The sequence below is a fragment of the Mesoplodon bidens genome (genome assembly GCF_964165515.1).
Source record: "Mesoplodon bidens genome assembly, contig: HAP1_SCAFFOLD_1181, whole genome shotgun sequence".
NCBI lineage: Eukaryota > Metazoa > Chordata > Mammalia > Artiodactyla > Ziphiidae > Mesoplodon > Mesoplodon bidens.
The window spans coordinates 55,066-70,000 of record NW_027671295.1 but is presented as its reverse complement, the minus strand read 5'-3'; the positions used below and the strand labels follow the sequence as shown (position 1 = coordinate 70,000).

At 53.0% G+C, this 14,935-nt stretch overlaps 2 protein-coding genes across 2 annotated transcripts; both read right to left on the bottom strand.

Annotated features, from left to right (window-relative positions):
• Positions 1 to 85: 85 nt before the first annotated feature.
• Positions 86 to 5,896, bottom strand: LOC308611587 (BCL-6 corepressor-like). The gene is made up of 3 exons (XM_081260311.1): positions 5,882 to 5,896; positions 5,400 to 5,663; positions 86 to 522 (listed from the first exon to the last, which is right to left on the bottom strand). Exons 2-3 carry the CDS (start codon positions 5,481 to 5,483, stop codon positions 178 to 180), a joined length of 429 nt encoding a protein of 142 aa, XP_081116437.1. The 5' UTR covers positions 5,484 to 5,663; positions 5,882 to 5,896; the 3' UTR covers positions 86 to 177.
• A 6-nt stretch (positions 5,897 to 5,902) lies between these two features.
• Positions 5,903 to 14,539, bottom strand: LOC308611586 (BCL-6 corepressor-like; the record flags this gene model as incomplete). Its single annotated transcript, XM_081260310.1, has 5 exons — positions 14,349 to 14,539; positions 12,979 to 13,165; positions 7,313 to 7,558; positions 6,648 to 6,890; positions 5,903 to 5,913 (listed from the first exon to the last, which is right to left on the bottom strand). The coding sequence occupies exons 2-5, from the start codon at positions 13,154 to 13,156 to the stop codon at positions 5,903 to 5,905; spliced, it is 678 nt and encodes a 225-aa protein (XP_081116436.1). The 5' UTR covers positions 13,157 to 13,165; positions 14,349 to 14,539.
• Positions 14,540 to 14,935: the final 396 nt, after the last annotated feature.

Sequence of the window (14,935 nt, the reverse complement as noted above, 5' to 3'; positions counted from 1 at the left end):
AGCCAGTTGCCACTGGACCTGTCTGTACTCCTGCAACATTCAACTCACATATATGTTCAAGATTGAGATTCAAGAGACGCTGGTGAAGAGTCCAGGGTCTTAAAAGAGAACACCCCTGATTATTCATGCAGGCTCAACATTTTCAGGGACTTCTGTCCATAAGAGCGTCACAGAGTTTTAAAGTTCTATGTAAATTTGCCAGAAAGATCTGTCCGATTCCATTCTAGAGGACTCCGCCACCAGTGTGCTTACATGGCACTCACTCTCCATCTTTCCTTCTGGGGTTCCCCGCACACCCTGAGAACCACTGCCTATGCCCCAGCAGGGCCAGGCCAAGAGCAAGACCGCCACTGACCCGGTTCCATCCTGGGCACTGCAGTTGACATCGGCGCCATATTCAAGGAGGTGTCGTACGATGTTGAGCCAACCTCTTGCACAAGCCTCATGCAGGGCACAGTAACCCGCGTTGTCGCGGTGGTTCACATCACATATCTTGTTCTCCAGGCAGTACAAGACCACTTCCTACGGGGAGAGGAGAGGAGAGGAGAGGAGATACCATCAGACAACCATACAGTGAACCTTGTAAGGGTGACCTCCCCATAGCTTGGCGGTGCCCACTTTCAAAGGCATACATCCTTGGGGCCAAAAGCCCACCATGGCGCGGGCAGGCGGCAGGCATCCTGGTGGGGGGTGAGAGTGCGTGAGAAGGGCTTGGAGATGCAGACAGTGTTGTCTAAGGCTCTGCTGCACCAGTGGCCTGGCCATGGGCAAGTTACCCTTGAACTTCTCCAAGCTTCCACAGGGCTGCTGAGAGGACGCATTCGGATAGCGATGGAAGCCCTCAGCCCAGGGGCCGACGTGACCAGTACAGAGGTGTCACGGCTGCTAACATCTTAGATGACACATTGCCAAGCACAGACCATTCTCACTTGATGGGTCTGTTCAGTCAGTGGCAGTGGACGATAACACAAGTTTAGATCAAAGTATGGATGACCAACACTTAAAGAGAGCTTAAATCAGCCAGAGAACATTCCCCAGCTTAGAGAAGCAGGGACACCCAGGTCACCTACATCCTCGCAACCCTTGTTAAGAACCCAAATCAGAACCTGGGCCTCAGATGCTCTTGTCTGTACGTTAAGTAGAGTTAAAGAGAAGCTCTCTCCCTCCATCCTCGAGGAATGACACAAAATGCCTCCAATAACCCCACCCTCTATTTTGCCTCCCTCCACCCTCTCAAGTAAATATGAAAATTTTAGACTGATTCTGCCCCAAGTTAATGACAGGAACCTGATACACCACAGGCTGCAACCTCCACATTTCAAGAATCAAATAAAACGTTCACCCCCGCCCCCGGAGATATTCTGTGTCAACACTGTGCATTAGAATCACTGTTATTAACCTTATTTCTTTGGCTTGTTAAAATATTAATATGAACCACTCCCAGTAAGCAGAGCAGGAACTTATTCAATGTTTTATTACCTTAAGAAAGTTTTCAGACACATCGAAAGCATTTGCCACCAGAAAACACGTTATACTGTTAATACTGGGTAAGTCGTGCCCAGCAGAGAGCCGTCAGGTTCTGAGAGCTGGGAGTAGGCAGAACGTGCATGTGGCCCAACACATGGTCTGCTGGGTAAGGGGGGATGGGATGGGGTCAGAACAGGCCTCCTTGTGACATCTCTCAGGTAACTTATCTGTTAAACCTAAAACGGGGGTCATTCTAGCTGCTCATAAGTGCGAGATGGGTTCTGTAAAACCTTTTATGCCCTTTGGAGGACACGCCAATCAAAGGTGACCACTCACTTGGGAGCAAACTAGAATGTTCCATTTGCTTACCACGTGAACCCAATGGGGCATGCTGGTAAACCTGGCCATCGGGGCCCTGTTACTTCAGGTCACTGCAGCAGCTCCCTTCCAAAACAAGAGGAGGAAGAGAAAAGGCACGCCCACGAATGCGTTTCTCCGTTTACATCCCAACCTGCCAGAAAGCCCACAATCCTCTGGGCTCCCAGGCCACCTGCCCCGAGCCCTGGTATCCAGGATACCGCATGAAGCTGCTGCTCTTTTAGCAGGCCCTCACTAGCCAGACTTGAGTGGACGGCTGCAAGCTAATGAGTTGTGTGCCCCAGCCAGGGAGAGGCCCTGTCACGTGGCTCTGGGATCAGGTCTGAACGCCACCAACTGCTGTGCACACATCAATTTACTCAACCCAGGGTTTATTTGCTGTGACAATCATGGCCTTCACCTGGAAACCTTCATCACTACTAGGGCAGATTCAAGGGTACCTAGAAATGAAAGGCCGTCCAAGCTGATGGGTAAGTCAACTCTCTTCTCCCGGAAGATGGCAGCAGAGGCAGCAGTAGCCCCACGGCCAGGTCAGACTTTTTGCCACGGGCTGTCCTAACTCAACCACGTTGATCCCACTATTTACACAGTGCTTCTCATTTCCCCAGATGAGGACGTCTTCTGTCACCCACAGGAACCCAGGAGCTACCAGGAAAGGAAGGTAGTACCATCCTCATTCAACACTTGGAAACTGAGGCCCAGAGATATTAAACCCCAAGTTCAATTAACATGAAGTACTAGACCTATAACTCAGGTCTTTGGTACCTGGTCAGCTGGGAAGATTCAAAGGGCCCAAGAGGGCCCCAGTTAGAGGGATGCAATCCAGCTGTGACGAGCATCCCACAGGCCTTCTCTGTTGGGGGTCAAGTGGGCTAACTACACTATCCTAACTAGGAGGGTGATGGCCTCTAAATGGATGGCAACCATCGCCACCAACACTTTCTCTAACTGAAAGGTGAAGAGGCGGGGCGAGTCTGTCGACGCAACACATTCCTTGGTTTATTTTCTCCGCTAGAAATAAACGGGAGTGTCTGAAGGGCAGCCCAGCCATTCCCAAGCAAAGTCAAACTGCTTTTGTCGGACAGCTCTCTGTTCAGCGGCTATAAGCCGAATGCCACTACCCGCAAAATGTAACCATAAAGGCCATAAGCCCGACTTTGTTAATTAAATGCCTCATTAACTTTTTGAAAAACATGACTTATTCAGTTCATAGAAAATTTAACCATCACCGCTAAAGGCACAAGCATGTGGTTGCACACTGGCGTTTCAGCCTAAGAAATAGAAGCCTTTTTCCCAGGAGGGAAAGGTTTGAGGTCTTTGGCCACGCAAGTGATCTATTTAACGCGGATCTGAAGCCAGAGTGTGTTTCTAAACTTCCAGAACCACATTATCATGACATAAAGCTCAGACAGCCTTTATACTGCACATGGTATCTTTGGCTAAGCAGAAGAAAATAACCAAGAATGCTGAAGACAAAACTTCAGGAAAACCCTCCCAAACCACACCCTTATCTGCTTAAGCAAACTGTCCTTCAATTTTAAAAGGTTGAAGCTGCCACATCTCCCAACTGGGCCATCATCCCAACATTTAAAATTCTGCCCAGAGAAATCCCAGAAAGTTGGATTCAAAGTTGAAAGCGTTCGTCTACTTGTCACAATGTTCAGCATAAACACTGGTGATCTGTGGAAACTACATATTGAAATTTACATTTGAAGAAAAAAACAAATCCGACCCTAAACATTCCCAAGGCTTCCTGTGCAATCAAAGGCCAGGTAGCCTAAAAAAGGATGGATCAAGTGCCCCTTGGTCCAGGCCTCAGAGCCACCAAACCAAAATGGAAACTGTCTTAGAGGACCAACGAGGGTCTTTTGACCTCTCTGGTCCCAAAGGGAGGCTGCTGGAAATGATGCCAAGTTCACAGGTGGGGCTCGGAGCCCCGCCCTCCACGGCGGGTGCAGCAGCACCCCGCCCCCCCATCTCCAGCATTTGCTGGAAGCGGGAGTCTACTTTCTCAACCCTAACCCAAAAGTTGGGGTTAGGGGTCTCCCCCCAACCTCCAGCGTTTGCTGGAAGCAAGGAGACTATCTTCTCAACCACGGGGGGGTCTAGCTCAACACTATGTGCAACATCTGCTCTGTCCTCCTAGGCGCCCGCTCTCAGCTCTTGGGAAACCAACTGGGTGCTCCTTGGACTTCACCTGCAAGTAACTGCGCTAACTACCACAAAGTGCTCTCTAGCTAATGGAGAGGTCTCCAAGAGACGTGTAGATAGAAACAACAGCACATTCAACCCACAACAACAACAAAAAAACATCCCAAACTAAGCATAGCCCTAGTGCTTCCAACTTCCCACCCACAGTCATGCCTTAGGGCCAAGGCAGGCACACTTCCAAGGGCTCACGGCACTATGGACCGGGGTGGGGGGACACGACGGGAGACGGGGGACAGGGGCACAGAGCTGGCTGAGGGTGTGGGCGCCAGGGCTCCGGGCCAGCCTGGGTCCTGCCACCCCAGTGCTCAGCCACACCTCCACGCTCAGCCTGCTGCACCGCGTTTTACTGTCACCATTCAACTCCCAGAGGGCTGATGCCAGCACAGAAAAATGCCTTTGCCCTGTGGGCTATTACATCACAATTGCTACTGACAAGTATGGTGGGGGAACTGCACAGGGCAGAGAGAGTCATCTGTCTCACAGAGGTTTTGAACTGTCAAAAGGGCAATTCCAGTGTGAGCCAGTCTTGCTGAGGAGCGTGGTGGGCTGTGGAGCACTGCTGGATTGCTACCTGTACGGGTATCAGCTAACCCCTCTGAGGCTCAGTTTCCTCATCCGAGAGTGGGCTAGTACTCGTTACTCCCACGTGAAGATGTTAAAAGGGTGAAAGGAGTTACTACAGATCACACGGGCTTAGGCAGATATCAGTTATCTTTCTATGTTGCTCTAGCAATAGAGGCCATCACTGTCATCAGCCGTGCTGGGTTGGGATACAGCAGTGTGGACAGGGAGTTTTGTGCAAGGCTCAACCCCTGCTCCCCGCCCATCAGCCCTCGGCTCCCGTGCCCTCTCAGAAAGAGACTGCTCAGGTCTGCCCCACTCCCACCCCTACTCCGCACAGACACTTCCCACCCGCTACCCCACAGGGGCATCACTCTGCCCCAAACAGCACAAGTTAGTAGAGCTAATAACTACTCTCCTTCTTGCTATTCAGAATCCAAAAGGGCTCATTAAAATTCCCCTGGTCGCCAAGCCCTGGGTTAGGTCAGATTTTATATCAGAGATAAGTGAGCCGGACTGGCCGAAGCAGCCTACCTGCCTGAACGGGAACGGAACATCAGAGAGGCCTGCCTTTCTTTTCACACCACGACTGAACAAGCCACCAAAGAGCCCGCAGTGTGAGCGGGAGCCAACGCAAACACCCTGCTGGAACACCCAGCCCAGCCCGCCACGTGGAGGGGGCTGGGCTCTGAGACCCGCCCCCCATCCCCAGCCAGTGTGTCCCCCACCCAAGGAGCAGCAGCCGGTGGATCCTGATCCGGGGCACCCACAAGGATGCTCACCTCGTAGCCAAGCCGGGAGGCCTGCTGTAGGAGGGTGTCGCCTGCGTTCTTATTGACAATAAGTCTCCGCGCTTCTGGTGGCATCGGGCGGGACTGGGTGGTCTCTGGAGGGGAGCTTGAGCATGTCAGCTGCGAGGCCTGGGAAGATGGTAACAATTGCTGCAAACGGTCCAAGGGCTTCTGGTCCTGCTTGGCCGGCGAAAGATCATAGTCGGAACTGGGCTCAGGCCGCTCCTGAGTGGAGGAAAGCACTTTTCCTCCTCTCTGTCTGAGGGAGGCGGGGCGCGAGGAAGGGGCTGCATTTTTACTCGCTGGGAACTTCACCGCCACCCAGGAGACACGTCCCCTAGGAAGGGGCAGGGACGTTTTGGGGGGAGGGGTTCAGGAAAAGGAAAGCTTTGTCCCCAGAAGCAGAGAAGTAGGCAGGCGGGATGTGCCTGCAGAGGCCCGGGGGGCGGGGGAGAGCCAGGGGCAAGAGGTACCTTGCCATCCGCATTGTCCACCTAGGAGTCCCCTGGCAGCGGCAAGCCCCGCCTGGGCTCCTGAGGGATCAAATGCTTGGTTTTGCACGGTCGCTTCGCGGATGGTTTCTCGCTGTTGTCGGTGTATTTCTGCGGCAGGGGCGAAGGCTGCCGATCCATTTCTTCGTCCATGCACAGCACATCTGTCAGGGGGAGAAGCAGCGGGCGTTACACAGTTGTAGCCGGTGAGGAAAGAAAAGCCCATTGTTAGCACTGATCGTTGGAGCAGCTTCAGTTTTTAAAGATATACCAATTATGTTTTCAAAGCACTAATATTTTAATTGTCCCACATTCAACCGGCAAATGGGCTAACCCACGAAACGCCAAATGGCAAGTCGCTTCAAAGGGCCGCAAGAGAGGGCAGAAGCCAGCCCTTTTTGCGCTCCCGTCCCCACCCATGGGGGGCCTGGGTGCTCGGGACAGGGCGACTGGGGACAGACAGCCTGAGGCTGGAATGAGGGCACTGACAAGCGCCCGGGGTCACCCAAGACTTCCCTTCCTGCCCAGCCGCGGGCTGGGTGATGAGGAGCAGCCCAGGAAGTCGAGCTCCCACCTCACTGTCCATTCCATAAGAAGTGTGCAGGCTGAAAGGACCTCATGAAGAAAACTCCCCGCTCGCCACACGCTACTCTTGTCAACTTGGATGGCCCTCAGGTCCCCTCCAGGGCCGTTTCCCACAGAGGGCGGGTGATCCACCCTCCAGGAGCGCCCCCCGCCCCGTGCGTACCTTGTTCATTGTCACTGCATTTAAGGGACTCCTCCAACCAGCTTCTGTTGCTTCGGGCCTCTGCCCTTTTCCTGCCAGGTTTCTCTTCGGAGATGCTATTGCCCTGGGGGGTGACCGCAGGCTGGACCGCCTGGGTCACTTCCTTCCTGCCCTGCCGGCCAGGTTTGCTCTCTGCTGCCGACACCTGCTGCTTCTGCCGTTCTCTAAGGTGCAGCAAGCGGCGCTGCTTTCTGGGATGGAGCCCTGTTAATTCAATGCACACCTCAGGTTGGTCAGCTCACTATAATGTGGCTCTTCTAAGCGGTTAGAGGAACTGTTTGTCATTTCCCTCTCAGGCCAGTCAGCTAATGGAGAAATAACTACAAATTAATGAAGAAGCCCCCCAGGGCGGGGAACGAACTGTCTTACACATCACTAACAGGAGTGGGGGAGGGGAGGGGTGTGGTCACTGTGTTGGCTGGAACTTGTCACCAAGTCTCGGGAGGGGGCCTATTTGCCTTTGGCCACCTTTGGGCTCCAGCCCCGCCACCTGGCTTTGGGGGGGTGGGGGGTGGGGAGGTGTGAGTGGCTCCCCCCAGGGCTCCAGGGTGGGACTGGAACTTTCCACTGCTCCGCTCCAGGACTTCCGTAGGGTGCCCTGCGGGCCGAAGCGAAACCGAGCTCACCTTTGGAGACCCGTCTCGGCTTGGCTTTCAGCAGAGAGTCCTCCGGGAGCACAGTGGTCTCAGTGTGCTTCCTATTGCCAGAGACCTTGCGCTTTCTGTTCAGCCTGAGGGTGGGGCTGCGTGACGCGTCCGGGGCCGTCTGGTCGGTGAGGGACTCTCTGGGGGGCTCCGTGTCCATGTCCTCAGGAAGATCACTGTCTTCTGGGGCTTCGAAGGGGTCAGGTTTGCTTCCATCATAACACTCCCCTAGGGGAGGGGAGACAACCCGGAAAGGAGGGAACAAAGGTCACCAGGAGCAGGCAGGACCCCCATGCCCAAGGCAATCTGCTACCAACAGACCACCCCCCTTTGGAGACCAGGGGCCTCACACGCTGGAAGCACAAAACCCTCAGAAAGACGTCCCAAAGGAAGGACAGCTGAACACAGCCAGCAAAGAAAGCAGAAGATGAGGCGTGTAGCCCACTCACAATCCATCCTTCAAGGGTCAAGGTGAGGCATCTACACTCTCTCTCTATAGGCATGTGAGATAACTCCCTAACTGCTTAACTCTCCAAGGTGGCTTACTTTTAAAGGGGGGGTGAGTGACCTCACAGTAAGATCCAACCAATCAGGGCGGAGCTACAAATGACTATCCAACCAATCAGGGCGGAACTACAAATGACTATGGAAACAGCTGCTAGTAAACAAAAAAGGCTGATGTCATCAACAGACCAAATAGCCCCCAACTGCCATCTACACAGACATAGCACCAATGTTCACTTGGGTCAGCAGGGGCGAGGGTGAAGAAAAAGGGTAGGGAAAGAATGGTGGGAGGCTGGGAAGCTGGGGAGACCAAGGCAAGAGGAGCCTGGCAAAGGGAAAGGAAAGGCTTCCTGGTGCACACACAAGGGTCAAGGGCAATTTCAAAGAACTCAACCAGATTGCTACAAGTCCGTCTGTCCTCTTTCCACACCCGTGGGGGGAAAAGCATTTCACTGCCATCGAGGGGCTGCTCCTAGTTCCTGTCTAGGAAGAAGGCCCTCAGTGACACCAGTCACCCACCTGGCACGTCTCCACGCCTTCCTTCCCAGGCAACAAGCATCTAAGGACATTTCAAAGACAAGACTCCAACCCCCTTCATGGGGGGGCGGGTGGGGGGGCGGTGGGCAGGGCTGAACTGCTCACACCCCAGCTCCGCCTGTGTTGCTCCTGCCCCCTCTGCTCAATCTAGCATCCACTTGGGGCTTTTCCTCCAATCACCCCAGCCTAACATTACTCCTCGCTTTTGCTCTAGCCAAAGAAACAGTTCAACTGCTTTGCTAGTCACATTGTTTCTAACACACAAATAATTCCATAATGATCACTGTGCTGTTAAAGAGTTCCCCGAAGATGACCCTGTGTCCATCACCGGCCGGGGGTGGGGGTGGGTGTATGAGTTTGGTATTTCGTTAACACCTGAGCTAAGCTCCCACAGCCCGTTTTTCTAGATGAAATCATGGACACACCCCTCACATGCTGCTCGCATTCCTCCTCCTCTCCCTAGACCACTTCAAGTATCACTCCCACTTCTGCCCAGCCGGCTGGTCCCCTGATCAGCCTCTCTTGGGGGGCATTCCCAGCATTTAATGGCAGCCAGTTGTGGGGATGAACCTCACCCTGGCCTGGGCTAGCCTGACCTGTGTTCTCAATGGTGGAACACACTTAGCTTTTCTCCAAGGGTATCCCAAGGTGGGAGAGATCCCCATCTACTCTTGCCGGAATGGTGGAATCACCCCAACCGCGAGGGTCTCCTGTCATGGCAGCAGGAGAAACCCCAAACTCCTGGCCTGTGCTTACGGGTGATGCAGCTGAGGCTACCGCAGGCCCGGTGAAGACGGCGTGCTGCAACTCTCACTCGGGCTGCTCTGTGACCCTCTTAAACACTCGGGCAGCAATGGCGCCGCTTTACAACTCGGCCCCCTTCACTTGTAAAGTGGGAATGTTACTGCTAGCCTCCCTCCAGGGTGGGCTTCATAATCACGGGCCGGGCTCAGCACAGAGAAAGGCTGGAAAAATCCCTTTAACCAAAAGATGCCAAGACTTTCAGACCAGCCTGAATCTCAGGCCTGAAATGTAGGAAATTTTAAGAGGTGAGCCCTGCTGGTTACACCATTGGACTTCTCTGGTCCAATCAGCCTTCCCTAAAAGCTCCGTGGGAGGGGATCCATGGAGGAATGGAAGGGCTACCTTAAGAACCCCCATGTCCAATTTGAAAGTTTCTTTTTCCAAACTAGGTCCATCCACCCTTCCCCCAACCCCGGAGCCTTTAAGGGCAAAGATCTCAATTCCCCTCAGCTAAGGCCCCCCAAGACCTTACGCTAGTGTGACCTTACCCAGGCCAGTAATAACCCTGAAGGACACCCACCCCGACTGCCCAAGATGCCCATGGCCACCAGCTATGGGGTAGAGGCTCCGTGTCACTTGGAGCTTCTCAAAGACTGTTCTAACTACGACCCACAGGAGGATGACCCTTGAGGGCAAAGGAGATGGGGAGATAAATAGATACACGGGGATCCTAACCATCAGGCTTTGCCATCATTGCTACTTTTGGCCCTTCTAAAAGTGGGAAGCCATGTGCCCTTGGTCACCCAGTCTAAGCAAGATGTGAACGTGGTCCCTGCAGCATGGTCCTATGACTCACAGCACATATATCCCAAATTCATTATGATTGTACCATAGCATCACCTCACAGAAGCATCACCACAGCAACATTTACAAGTCACTGTGGCAGCAAAGCACCCTCACCACTGTTGAGCCATGCCCAGTGAGGCCTAAACAAGGTGAGAGGGTTCTGACTTGCTGGAAGGCTCCCCAGGATTAAAATCCCCTTCTCTGTAGCTTAACTGTAATAGCACCTCCAGTCAGGGCTAACCTTGTTCAAAGTTACACCTGCTACACAAGGAGTGCAGGGGATCTCTGTTCCAAAGTAGTTTACAAACGTGCAAGTGCTCAGCTGGAAGAGAAGTTCCCTGAGCAAAGAAGTTTCATGAAGCCCCTCGACTGAGGCTTCCTCCAGCTCCTGGCCAGGCACTGCCACTGAGCAGGTCCTAGGCCTGTCCCAGCCAAGTGCTTGGCAAGGGAGATGGTTACTCCAAGTTTGAGAAGGAAGGGACCAGTGCCACCTTGCCCCGCCCCATCTTCAAATGCCACTGAGGGTTCCTAGTGATGAACTTCCAAGTCTGAGGAACCTTCCAACTCATTTCGTGAACTTCCAAAATAAAAATTTCACTCAGCCACCCATGTGATCATAAAGAATAAATGAGTATCTCGGCCACTGTGTTTTCAAGTTAATTCCTTTTTTTAAACAAGCCCCTAGCAACAAGATGCACCCGCACCAGGACAACCAGGGCCACGCAAACAGCACCCACCACCTTGGAAGCTCCTGGTCCCTCCATGGGTAGGGGCTGCCTCAGAAGGGGGAAGGCATCTTGAAGGCATCCTGGACCCTCTCTGGGACCCCTGCCCGCTCCAAATCCCCGCCCCAGCTCCCATGTGCTCACAGCTCGGCTCTCGGCCACACCTACACCCATGAGAAGGACCTGAGCCCATATCAGCTCAAGACATGATGGCCCAAGAACAAGAAGGCCCATTCATATCCAGCTGAATGGAGTGAACACCTGCTGGGCCTTGGACGTAGAGGCCGCAGTAAGAACAGTGGCCCCTTCAGGTGACCTTTCCTGACCAGCTATTTACAAACCCCACGTTTCTACAAGACAGAGGGTGGGTGGGGAACCCACCTCCGTTGCCCCAACCTTTGAAACGGAGCCCCTCACCTTTCCCAACCCTTCTCCTGCCCTCCCATGGTGGCCATTCATGGCTCACTGGGCCATGTCCCGGGTGCTCCAGGAAGAGACCCGTCGGTCAGTCTGAGATTGGAGGCAGGCGGTGGGGGGAGGGGGCTTTCGGAATCATCTGGGGCTCAGGCCCTGCTCCCCATCAGCCACACCGAGTTCTCGTCTCCACGCTCAGCAGGAAAGACTGGGAAGGACGCACACAAACGTCTCTGGGAAGAAGGGCGGGTGAGGCCACTGAGACGTGAAGGGCAGCGGCCACCCTGGGTTTGGCCACGTTGCTGGAGAAAAGGGCGAGAAGACTCGAGGCCGGTTAACTGCCCGCTGCCTTCCTCCAGCCTCCCTCACCGTCCACCCAGAACAGGCAGATCCCCTCCTCAGAAAAGTGCATCCCCGTGAACTTGGCCTTGCCCACTTTTACCACATCTCTCTGAGAAACTTCCCAAGAGCTGAGTTATGAGGCCACTCGGGAGGGTAAGGGCTGTATGTCAGCTGTGAGCACAGGCAAGGAGGGAGGCCTTCTTGCTGCTTCACTCCAGGGTGGCCTGGACCCTCCGTTTTTCATTCCAATCCCGAGGGGGAGGAGCTCGGAATCGTCTACTCCAGGCACATCGAGAGCCCCATCCCTCGGGTAAGGCCGCCACTGACTAGCCCCAGAAATCCCCTTCTACGGGAGCCACGTGGGACACACCGGTCCCAGTGTGGCTTACCCAGAACCCTGGCCACAGGCCTCTGTCTGACCCCAAAGATGAGCTGGGGGAGGGCAGTGCTCCAAGCAGCAGAGAGAAGCACACGCTGCTGCTGACCACAATTCTCCCGAACTGCATCAGGCACCCACGACCTAAGCGTGCGGGCCAACGCCGACCCTACGACTGGGTCCAAGGGCCTGGGCCTCCCAAACGTGCCCACCACCCCCGACCGTCCCGTCTCAGGAGGATGTCACGCCCACCCTGTCCTCGACGTTCACCGAGGTGCCCTCACTCACCATCACCGGTAAGGTTTCTGGGGTCCGGAGCAGGCTGCAGGCCACAGGCCACCAGCACGCACACTGAAGAAAGCGGGAGAAAGACCTCCACTTGCTGCCAACGCATCTCATTAGCCCAGGAAGTCTCGAGGGCCAAGCCCGAAGTCAACCCCAGTGGGGGAGCAGCTGAGGGGACCGCAGAGTGTGACTCGAGGCCAACACGAGCTTTCTCTCCAGTTCGGCCTCCAGAACAGAACACAGCCGTCTGGTGGGAAGAACGGCCTCGTTGATCCCACGGCCTCGGAGCGTGGTGTCAGCTCCTCATGACTGCAAACGAGCCTCCACAGAACACAATGATGCTCATCTCTCTGGGGCCTTCATCAGCCCTCATCGCACTTGAACGAAACCTCTGCCTTTGGAGGGAGAATCCGAGTACCCTCCACTCCCTCCCACAGGAGACTGTCACTCTGGAGGGTCTGGCTCTGGCTGCAAGTGCCATTCCACTGCTACCAAAAACCCGTGTCCGTACCTGCTACAAAACAGAACACATACCTGCTACGCTGGAGGTCCTGCACTGCCATTCCTCTGCTCTACTGTATCAGACTATTACTAACTACAGGACTAGCATTGCTCCGGAAAAAGGAGACGCGTGCCAGGAAACAGCATTTCATAGGTGCTTCACTCCTGGATGCCGCAACGCTCAAAAGGACAGCCAGCCTTGCAATCCACAGCTGGGAAGGGTGGCCAGAGCAGCCCGTTCTCCGAACAGCCAGCACCCAGACGCTGGGCCGTCGGAAGCGTACTGCTTCCTCTCACCTCCCTCGGCACTGGGAGCGGAACCGCCCCGTTCCCACCGACGTGGTACCACACGCGAGCCGCCTGGGTTCACTTACATCTCTCACTGTCGTTCTGGTCGGCAATGGCCTCCTCCGGGGTGACCGACTTTGGATTTTTGTCCTGACTTCCTTTCAGCCTTTCCCAGTCAGCGGGGCTGAATTTGCGCACCTCGGAGTCTTTGGTCGTGGGGTGGCCACCTTCTCGCTCTTTCATCTCCAACTCTGAGAAGCGCATCACTGCACGCTACAAAGAGAACGGAGATGGAAAAAAGACACACCTTACCACCAAAGCTATTTCACTGCCCTTACCTTAAAGGAAAGTATCTTCAAAGAAAAGTTTGCCCAAAACCAACCACAATTTATGATACAACTGAGATATTTTAAAATTGAACGATAAAACGTAAGAGTGTCTATGTGTAACTAGTCACACACTCTTTATTCGTAAAGCCATACGTATGTAGAGATATATGTGGTGTGTATATATAGCCATACATACACTGTGGCATACAGACAGACATTCTCTTTCGAAGGTAAATAAAACAAAACAAAAACACGACGCAAAGAAAGCGAAACAAAAACACAACAGAAAAGAAAACAAATGCACAGTGAATAAAGACGACCATGGCCCACAAACTTCCCTTTGTATATTTGGAAATGAAATTTAACTCAAAAGGTTTATGGAAGATTCTAGTAATAAAAATTTGAAGAATTGACCTCACAGTAAGCAGCGGGTAGACATAAAATACTGTCCTCTTGTAATCCTTCCATCTATGTAATTAAAATGGGCACTCAATGGATCATTTAGATAACTTCATCCATTTTTATAAGCATAAACCAATTTTTTTCTTAACATTGCAAAACAATTTGGCTTTATTTGTCTTCTAATTAAAAGTAAACTATCTTAAGGAAATTCCTATACAACATCTATCATTCACTAGCAAGTTAAATACATACTCTATCCCATTAAGCAAGGTTTGTGTTTTTGTTTTGTTTGTTTGTTTGTTTTTTGGGTGGAAAAAAAAATTGCACGAATCTCACAGACATGCGGCCGCTACACACCTCCACCAAGTATCACGTAAGGCATTCTAAGCAGCGCTTTTAGGTATATTTGTTAACGTACAGTAACGGCAGAGAAATCAAAGCGATTGATAGGTAAATGTCATGCAGTCTTTTAGACATCCTTCGCAATAATTAAAACTTCCGTTATCAGCATTCGAGTGGAGTTCGCTTAAAATCTACAGAATAACTTCAAGTATCCACTTACGTCCCCTTACTGGACACATTTCAAACATTTAAATTATCCTAAGCTTCATTAACCAAATCAGCCCAGTGTCCTGCCCTATCATACCCCCGGCCCCCTCCTCTTCACACATTAAAAAAACCTGACAACTGGTCAGGCTCCTGAAATTCGGGTGGTGGGGGCTCACCTGCAATGCCCGCTCCTCCCGACTGAGCTGACGGGAGTCTGCGTACAGTCCGGTAGCGACACACTTGAACCGGTCACCCACGTAACCAGCGGAGTTTGCGATTCTCTTTGCCAGCTTAGATGGCTTCGGTTTCAGAACTTTGCCATCGGTTGATCCTGCCTCGTCAGCTCCGTCTTTGGTGTAGGTGGGGGTGACGCCCACACTCGGTGGGGCACTGCCCACGCAAAATGGTTTGGGATCCTCTTGGGTTTTCCCGAACGTGACCGCAGAGCCGTCGCTCCCCAGGGTCGGCTCCAGGAATGCAGTTGAGACCGGCGTCACCAGGTTCTCCTTGTTGGTTACCGCTGGAACATTCTCCTTGCTTAAGCCGGAAACTGGCTGGCCCGGAGCCTGTTTGAAAGTATAGGCTTCGTGGAAGTCACTGATGCACCCCAACTCCTCTCTCAGGGCAATGAAATCCCGGTGTGGCTGTAGGGCCATATTTTACTTTTTTATTTTTTAATATATGTTCACATGTTTCCATAAAGGATCCAAGGTGGCCCATAACGTAAGGACACACAATATTAGCTTTAAAAAAACATGAAAAA

Bases quoted from the DNA above. Each gene is read 5' to 3' on its own strand.
- LOC308611587 (XM_081260311.1), bottom strand. From the start codon at position 5,483: ATGCCACCAGAAGCGCGGAGACTTATTGTCAATAAGAACGCAGGCGAC. The intron at 523-5,399 runs GTGAGCATCCTT...CTCTCCCCGTAG, and splicing joins CCTCCCGGCTTGGCTACGAG to GAAGTGGTCTTGTACTGCCT.